General features: G+C 47.8%; 1 protein-coding gene across 1 annotated transcript; it reads left to right on the top strand.

Moving 5' to 3' along the window:
- Window positions 1-8169: 8169 nt before the first annotated feature.
- Window positions 8170-9107, top strand: LOC118476419 (uncharacterized). Its single transcript, XM_035965464.1, has 3 exons — window positions 8170-8293; window positions 8378-8565; window positions 8649-9107. Exons 1-3 carry the CDS (start codon window positions 8176-8178, stop codon window positions 9105-9107), a joined length of 765 nt encoding a protein of 254 aa, XP_035821357.1. The 5' UTR covers window positions 8170-8175.
- The last annotated feature ends 394 nt before the right edge of the window (window positions 9108-9501 follow it).

Below are 9501 nucleotides of genomic sequence, written 5' to 3'. Positions count from 1 at the left end.
ACATGTTTAAGTAACTCACATTAGATTAGATATGATCTAGATTAGATGGGATCTAGATTAGATAGGTAGGACTAGTGTGACTAGATAAGATCTAATTAATTTGCATTAGATCATGATTGTTACTTTAGGATGAGATGAGTAGAGTGGTTAGGATAAGGTGAATCCTTCAAGATAAGATGAATATATTAAGATAAGAGAGAATCTTTTAAGATAAGATGAATTGGTTAGAATGGGATCTTTTAGGATAAGATAAATCTCTTAAGCTAGATACATTTCTAGTTTGTCTAGTTATTTTGATGAGTTTTTTTTCCTATATGTATATGCAGATGTAATTGTGGACATTACTCCACAACCCATCACACTCAATCAAAGATCCAAATCAAATAAGTATCATAATAACAAATATTCAAGCATACAAATACCTATAAAAATAGTTTTACTTTTGTTCCTAAGAGTAGGTCTCCTATTCCTAAAGTCACTTTAGGCACAGGATTTCAAAGTGTGAAATCCACATTTGTCTTTAGAATGAAAAGGTAAGAATAATCAGAGTAAAGCGGAAATAGATGAGAAAAAAAAAATTAAGAAAAGTTTAGAAAAGAATCAGAGTAGCAAAGGTAAGTAAGTATTGGTTGTCCAGTTCTATCTAGGTTTCGTCCTACAGTCAACATTCCTCTGATACCACTTCTGTAACACCCGGATTTTAGGGGTCCAAAACCCGGGCGTAAACATAATCACCAGGTGTGCTGGGACCAAGTCTCACACATATGATGAATCATGGCACAGGATCGAATGTCACATCTTTACTACATAACAGGAGTTCTATACAAAATAAGTAAATAATTACATTATAGGGAGACAACGGTCCAGCAACCCAAAGTTGACTGGGAGACGACGGCCTAGACCTCTCACGAACTCGCCACAGCATCCTCCACGTGCCTCATCCTGTGGTACCTGTTCTTGACCTGTGGGGGGGTGTGAGACAGCAAGAGTGAGCTCACATACGTTCATCGCTCAGCAAGTTGTGGGGAATAATGTGCATGAACTTCACCAAAGGTGGGAGCTCACGTGAAGTGTAAGGCTTACCAAAGGAGATGGTTAGAGCTGAGCATTGCTTTTAAAGTTGGTCAAAATTTTATTAGCAATTACTAAGTATAAGTAAATACCAACCCAATTAAGTAGTAGAACAAAAGTAACAACCTCACCTGCGATGCAATGCATATGACAAATTGAGTTTAAGTTCCATAATTTAATCATGTGAGTGTCCGAGCCGCTCATGACCGTGAGCACGGCTAGTATACCAGTTTTACACTCTGCAGAGGTTGCGCATCTTTACCCACAAGTCATGTTACCCATCTGCCAAGGGATCGCGACTTCCCATACACCTCTACCGAGGAGGCGAGGCAGGGTAACACTACGAGGCCTTTACAAAGTTCCACTAGCTTCAGAAAACCCGCTACAGTTTATAGGAAGCTCCAATGCAGGAATCCCTTGCAGGACCGCCATCACAGCAAAATCCTCCCAAGGGCCTTCCCAGGAATCCCTTGCAGGACCGCCATCACAGCAAAATCCTCCCGAGGGCCTCCCCAGGAATCCCTTGCAGGACCGCCATCACAGCAAAATCCTCCCGAGGGCCTCCCTACACTGACCACTCCCCTACTGCTCTTGCCCCTTTCAGGTAAGGTAGTCTTCCACTAGCTTTCCTAATTAATCGGCCAAGGGCGTCCCATTAAACCCTTGTGGTAGCACTGTTTTCCCGGGTGGTTCTCCATGTTCCAATTAACATAATGATCTTATCATGAACAGTGATAATAAACAGATAATAAAAGTGTGATCATGAATAATGTATCTTCATACCCAAAACCACATAAAGCACTAGCAAGTACTACCCAAAAAGTTCAGTGGTAAACAAGGTATAAAGATAGACAAACTAGGGTAACCTATTGGGTCCCATCAAAATTAACCTATGCAGATCATTATGATTAATTAGAACATGAGTGGGTAAAAGAGGTGATCAAGGGCACAACTTGCCTGGGACTTGAGATTCCAGGTACCAGGATGATCTTCAGATGACTCGTGACCTCACTGCTAAACGTATGAATATAGACAAACATGGTATAGGCAAAAATTAACATTACACCAAACATATATGCAAAATACATATTAATAATCTACATATTTAAATAAGATCACAGGAACAGGAATTATTAATTTTGGAGTTCTAGATTTTGAGTTATGGATTTCTAAAGATTCTATGTGCTTGGTACAAGATTAATTAGGATATCAATTTTAATATGGCTTTCATATCAAAACAGTGACACAAAATGATAAACAATAATATTACAAAATTTTAGAAACTGGAATGGCTCAATTTGGAGTTCATATGCATTTTCTATGAATTAAACAAGTTTCTAGATTTATTTATGCACTAAATATTGATTTCTGATATTAATTTCTGATTTTTAATGCTTTCTGGATCGGGCCTCAAATGCAGGAAAGAACAGGGGCTAAACTGAAAAACTTTAGCAGACTCAGACTGCCACCGAGTTGGACGGCGGGTTGATTCCACAAAACCCCGAGGGCTCTTTAGCAAAAAGATCCGACCGAAGGGGGTACGGGCTGATCACAGCCGTCCGCACAAATCTGACGGCCACGGTTGACTGGGTTCTAGATCTAATCGTGTCCGCCCATCCTTGGACGGACGGCGCAGGGGCCTTCGTCATCCACCGTGAGGCAACAGCTGAGCACGGCGGCGCCCGTAGCCCGCGCGGCGGCTCCCGCCGGCGAGGTACGGAATCCGCGCACACAAGCACTAATCTCCTAATCTGAAAGCGCCTACGTAATGCGGAGGTGATAGCAAATCCACCAGAGGAGTTCTTACCGGAGGAGAAGATGGAGAGAGAGTCCACCGCGGTGTATGGCGGCCCGAGGTCGGATTTGAACGGCGACGAGGAATCAACCCTGATTCCGACCATCAACCCACGTCGCAAGGCTTCCCAATCCTTCGGCTCGACCACCCGAAGATTCCCAGCAGTTCGCCGAGGCACAATATTCAGGTTCGTATGAACTGCAATGGCGGCGGCACTCCATTCCCTCTCTCCCTCGGTCTCTTCTTCTGTTTCCCAGCCTTGGCGGCCCACGTTTTTATAGCGCCCCGCCAGTGAAGTCCGGACCCGCGATTCCTTCGCGGAGGTTGGGATCGTCGCGCGATTTGGTGGATACAGAATCCGGTTGGGGAGAGCGCCCGAGCGGAACTAGTCCCAGGGCGAGGACGAGCTCGGTCAGGCTTCCCCGAGATTCAAGCGCGGATTTAGGGGTTGTTACAGCATCCCCTGCCATGGCTGTTGTCCGAGAATTCAGGGAAGAGAGAGATACGACTGACTGCCCAAGGGTAGAGAGACGGGGTAATGCGGCGGCCGCCCACGCAACAACCATCCGCGGAGCTCGACGTCTGTATTTTGTTTTCCATGTCGTAGAGGAAACTGATTCCCCAGGCCACGCAGAGAAGATGACAGCTAGCCAGAGGTCCTGTGCACCGGTCTTCGTCTAACGGGGACGCGAGAGCAGGCGTGTTTCCAGCCGCATGCCCACCTTCCAGAGGGATTGGGGTCCTAGAAGAAACGGAGGTTGTTGCCATGATTCGCGGCCATGGAATTTTTCTTGTCCGAGTGAGAAAGAACGAGGAAGAACGAGCTGACAGCGCGGGCCATCCACCAGGGACAGAGGTGCCCTGTTCGCGACAACAGAGACTGCGCCATTGGGCCCACCTGTCGGCACCACGGTCACAAGTTGGGCTGCGCGGTGGTAGTGTGGTAATGGGCCAGATTGGTGGCGGCCGGCCCATTCAGTGCACAGTTCTGTTTTTCTTTTTATTTTCTCTTCCTTTTTCCTTTCCTTCTTTTTCCAAATTCAAATTTAAATTCTAGTTTAAGTTCAAACTTGTGACAAATTTATTCTTATTTTATATTATGTCATGACAAGTTTCGATTTGGAGCTATATATATTATTTATATTTTTATATCACGTAATATTTGTTTGCTTTTCTTCTCTAAATTCTAAAATCTCTTTTAGGTCTTGAATTCCACTTTGGACTTTTTACTATATTTCTTGTCTCATTATTTCCATGAGTGAATGCACAAACATATAAACATCAGCATGATGCATGATTCTATTGGCTTTTATGTTATTGATTATTTGTTTTTACCTAGGGTGTACACATGTGATGATGCACAAAGGTTAAACTCACATATGGAGAAATTGTTTCTCTATTATTACAAAGTGGGTGTTACATCGTGTTACGTGAAACGGCGTCAGCCGCCTGACGTGTCTTCAGACGGTTTGAATTGCATATTGAATTTTTGTGACTTTTCGGTGGCCGTGGTAGGAGGTGAGCGGTTGCCTTCTTCTTCTATAAATAGTGCTTTTGCTTCTCCGTCGTTTTTCACATTTCTTGTTATTGCTTGCTATTTCATCTCATCTCCTTCCTTCCACTCCGCCATGGGCAAGAGCAAGAAAGGTGGTGGCTCTTCGCATCACTCGGGCGACAAGCGCAAGCGCGAGCCGACTCCTCCCTCGGAGAACTTCGGTGACTCGGAGTACTCGGAGGAGGAGTTCTTCTCCGAGTCCGAGGGCTCTCCGGCTCCTGCCTCTCCCCCGACGTCGTCTGATGATTCAGACGACTCCCAGGGGATCGCCGCGGAGGTATGGACTTACATCTGGGCCGTCGAGCGTGCGCGGGCTCGAGGGCTCGGATGAGTTGGAGTACTCCTCGGACGAGGAGAATTCCTCCGACTCGTCCGAGGAGGGTGGCGGCGGCGATGGCGACGACGACGGAGGCGACGGTGACGGTGGCGGCGACAGCGACAAGGGCGGTGATGGCAGCGGCAAGGGTGGTGACGGCAGCGGCAAGGGTAGTAGCGGCGACGGTAGCGACGGCAGCAAGGGCAGCAGCAAGGGCAGCAACAAGGCCAGTGGCTAGACGCCACTGGTTTTAGATGTTAGTGTAGATTAGTAGTAGAAATAGTATTAGCGAAATAATGTAGTAGTAGCTAGTAGTATAGTTAGTTAAATGTAATGTAGTAGAAGGGAAAGCATCAGCTCATAATGAGTTGATTTGTAAGTTCGGTAGTACTTTCCGTATAATGGAGAATGATTTCGATCCCTCTTGTGTGTATTGTTCTGCCCTCTTGCTGATCGTCGATTGTGTTAACGCCTACTGCAGAGGCTGTTTTTGAACGCAATGCTTATGTAGCGACTTAGAATCATTGAGTCGTGCTTCAGACTGCCTTTTTCACGATGTCAGCGCCTTAGTAGTGGTGGCCGAGTGATTATCAGCGAGGCTGGGGCTTTAAGAGGTGATAGCCGAGCGATAGCGGGCCGCGTCGGTGTTTTAGAAATAACGACCGAGCGGTTACTGGCGGCGTCGGTGTTTTAGAAGTAACAGCCGAGTGATAACGGACCGCGTCGGCCGCTTTGAAAGTAGTGGTCGAGTGAAGTCAGATAACGCCAGCGTTTTTAGAAACAACAGCTGAGTCAAATTGGGTCGCGTCGGCCGTTTTGGAAATAACGGTCGCGTCGGCCGTTTTGGAAATAACGGCCGAGTGATGACATGGCATGCTACCGTTTTTAGAAACAACGGCTGGGTGATGACATGGCGCGCCAGCGTTTTAGAAACAACGAATGGGTGATGACTTGGCATGCCATCGTTTTAGAAATAACGGCTGGGTGATGACTGGGCACTTTTTAGAAATGACATCTGGCCCGGGAAAACTCCATATGTACTGCACTGTCGCATGCTTCCATGCTCCGTGCCCTAGTTTCTGCTTTTCTGCATTCATGCTTTCTCTGCTTTCCTGCAATATTGCTTCCGCTTCGCCCGCTAGCGAGGTTGAGATGGCGCCCAAGCGGAAGGCTTCGAGTTCTTCTGTCGCAATCATTCCTCCCATCGATCCCAACAGTCAGTTGCCTTTCGCAGGTAACCATATGTCTGTTGTCTCTGAATCCGACCTTCTTCATCTTATTTCCATCGGAGTTCTTCCTCCGAAGGAGCTCTGTTCGTGGCGGATCTACCGTGGGGTCACTGTTCCGACAGAAGACACCCACGAATCCGTCATTTATGTTCCTTTTCTTATCCGCGGACGTGCTCTTCCCATTTCTCCTTTCTTCCACGGTCTCCTTGATTTCTATCGCTTGAATCTGACCCATCTGAACCCCAATTCCATTCTTCAAGTTTCTGTTTTTGTTCATTTATGCGAAGCCTTTCTTGGTGTTTTGCCCCACTTTGGCCTTTGGAAGTATTTGTACCACTGCCGGCCTGGGATGGCCGGAGGGCAGCACCAGCTGGTGAGGGGTGCGAGCTTGGAGATGCGTCGTGGGAGGAAGACTGACTACCTCGACATCCCACTCAAGGATAGCATCAAGGGGTGGAGCCTGGAATGGTTCATCGGGGAGAATCATGGGAATTCCCTCCCCCCACGGTCAGGGAGACAGCCGGATGTCCGCACTCCGAGTTGGACCGAGTCTCCCACGGACCAGGAGGTGGCTGAGGCAGGGGCTCTGCTAGCTGAGGTTGGATTGTTGAAAGAAATGGGTCTGACTGCAGAAGCTGTGGTCGCTGACTTTGTTTTTAAGAATATTCAGCCGCTGAAAGACAGAGTGTGTCCGGCCTATCTGTATCGAGGCTTGGCTGATTCAACCCGGGTAACTAACAGAAGAATTCCTGCTGTGGACTTGGTGAGCCGGCTCGAGATGATACTCAGAGGCATGGTGTCGAACATCGGCGCTCCTGTTGCATACTCGGCCTGGAATCTGCCTCCTTCTCAGGCCTTTACCAGTTTCGTGTCAAATCCTCCTGCTAGTGATAGCGGTTTGGGCCTTAGAGTGCGACCCTTTCCTGAAGAAGTTAGTGCTTTGGTTGACTCACTCAGAGAAATTCCTGACGATGAGAGGCAGGTTCATTTTGAGGTGCCTTTGAATCCAAGTGACGCAGAGATAAGTGCCATGTTGGATATGTTAGCTGAGGATTCTTCTGATGCCGCTCCTGCTGAAACACTGGTGGTGGCGCCCCTCCCTGAGGCTGGCAAAGCTTTGGATGCTCAGAGGTCTGACAATGTTCGCCCGAAACGTTCTCACCGAGCCGATCAACCCACTTCTCCTGCTGAGGGGCAGAAGAAGAAGAAGAGACATCTTCGTCGAGTGTCTAGCTTGGATCAGGGTGCCGGTCCTTCTGTTCCTGTTGCTGAGGAAGTGCCAGTGCCTGAATTTGCTGAAGCTGATCCCAATGGGTGTGACCCATCTGATGCTGAACCCAATGGGTGTATTGTCCGTGTTGTTGATGAAGATGATGAAGAAGAGGATGAAATCCCTCTGATTCGGAAGAACAGCCGGCGTTACATAGCTAGTGGGGAAAGTAGTGGTGTTCCTTCTCCTGCTTTGTCTGCCCTCATTGGTTTGCAAGAATTATCTTTGGCGAACTTTGATCAAACTCTTGAAGACATGGTTCCAGAAGATCTGTTGCCAGAGCCGGCAGATGGTTGCGTGATGGTTGTTTGTGCTGATGTGCCCGATGTCGGGTTGGGGTCATCCCGGGCAGCGTCCCGTGCCTCATCAACCTTAGAGCGCGGTCTTGAGGGTCAGGAGGCTGGTCTGGATTGCTCTGCCCCCACGGAAGTGACTGAGGGTCCTTCAGCCTTAGAGGTGGCTGTTGCAGAGAACTCGGCCCTCATGGATGGCGCTAGCGCTTACCCAGCCCCCGAGGGTGTTGCCGGAGATGATCCGGCTCGGATGGGTAACGCGAGCTGAGACCCAGCCCCCGAGGGTGTCCGAGTGGGTTCTCCCTCCCATACTTCCATGGATGTTCACGTAGGGTCTTCTCCTCCACACTCTGGTTGCATGGCGATAGCCCAAGCCTTCGGTCAAGGAGTCGCTTTAGAGGCTAGCGCACCCGACGATAGAGTTCTGGGTTCTGCTGATGACACTGAATTGGTTCTTGTTGATTCGTTGCGAGTTGTTCCGGTTGGTGATCCTTCGCCGAGCCATCAGTTGACCTCTCACGACTTGGGGGTTCCCTCATTCTTCTTCAACCTCCAGGTATTTTGGTTTCTTCTGGTCTGACTTTACCTAGGCATATAATTGTTCTCATTGCTTGTCTGTTTTTAATGCCAGGTGTTGGTTGATGAGATGTCTAGTCGGCTGAGGTTGCAGGGTGCCTCTGTTCCAGAAGGAGCTTTGTCTCTGGCGCATTGGAATCCAGTGCCGCTTCAGCGGCGTGTATCTGATTTGGAGGTGGCAAATGTCGGTCAGTGCTCTTTTGCTTCCTTTTTTGGCTACCTGATTAATCTGCTTTTTATTTTAACACATTTGCTTGACTGTTTCTTGACAGATATGGCTCAGCAGTACTCTGATCTTGAAGAAAAATATTCTCAAGGTCAGACTGAACTGGCCCGGCGGTGCTCTGATCTTGAAGAAAAATATTCTCAAGGTCAGACTGAACTGGCCTGGGTTTCTGCTTCTCTGAACGATGTTAACACGCTGAACTCTACTCTCCATGCTCAGCTCAACTCTGAAAAGGTGACCTGTGAATCTTGGCTTTGTTTGCTGTGTTCTTATTTCTTGCTTGACGTTTGGAGAAACTGATTCTTGTCTGTAGGAAGAAAAAACGTGCCCTTGCTACTTCTCGTGACAACCTTGATAAGCTATACCGTGACGCCAGCAACTCATTGACCATCTTGGAGAGGAGTCATCGCTTCACCAGGGAGGAGTTAGATAATCATCGTTATAAGCTGCAAGAATCTTTGGACGATGTGATTCGCCTCAGGCAGTTGGTGTCAACCAAAGATGTTGTCATCAAGGATCTGTGTGCTTCCAAGAAATCCGTCGCCCAGGAGCTAGAAACCGCTCGGTTGGCTATCAAGGTTGCTGAAGAGACTTCTGCTACTCTGAGGGCCCAGCGCGATAAAGCTATGGATAAAGCTATTCGCACGGGGCGGATCCTCATGAGGAGACCTAGTGTGGTTGTTCCTGATGATATAATGGCAGATGTGAACGCCGCTCCCGATTCCTCAAGTCGCCCCTCTTCGTCGGTTGCTCCTGAGAAGAACATTGCCAAATAGAAAACATTGCATGCTTTGAACACGTGGTTAATGTGCTCGAATGTTTTGTTAGAGGACACCTTTTAGTATTGAATGCTACTATTGTTTTCCCATTGTTTAGAATTCAACAGTGTCTACATTTGTAGAAGTAAATGTAGTGTGATGGTTTTGAAATTTCATCATGGGGCACAGAAGTTGCCCTACGATGGGTGATTGCAAACGTGCCAAGCGTGCCATGCCAATTTAAATCAGCGCCAACTTAAACCGACCGCTCTGTTAGTAGGGCATAGTGGTCACCCCGAGTTTAGTAAGTGTGAGCATGTCGCACCGCCTTAGGTCATTGCCGACTTAAGTCGATTGCTCCGTTAGTAGGGCATAGTGGTCACCCTGAGTTCATGTCGCACCACCTTAAGTC

This window comes from Zea mays, chromosome 2, assembly GCF_902167145.1.
Source record: "Zea mays cultivar B73 chromosome 2, Zm-B73-REFERENCE-NAM-5.0, whole genome shotgun sequence".
Classification (NCBI taxonomy): domain Eukaryota; kingdom Viridiplantae; phylum Streptophyta; class Magnoliopsida; order Poales; family Poaceae; genus Zea; species Zea mays.
The sequence above is the reverse complement of the archived record's forward strand: the minus strand, read 5'-3'. Positions and strand labels throughout refer to the sequence as shown.

Coding starts and splice junctions, on each gene's coding strand:
- LOC118476419 (XM_035965464.1), top strand. CDS start 8,176: ATGTCTAGTCGGCTGAGGTTGCAGGGTGCCTCTGTTCCAGAAGGAGCT. Junction 8,294..8,377: donor TTTGGAGGTGGCAAATGTCG/GTCAGTGCTCTT, acceptor GTTTCTTGACAG/ATATGGCTCAGCAGTACTCT. Junction 8,566..8,648: donor CTCAGCTCAACTCTGAAAAG/GTGACCTGTGAA, acceptor GTCTGTAGGAAG/AAAAAACGTGCCCTTGCTAC.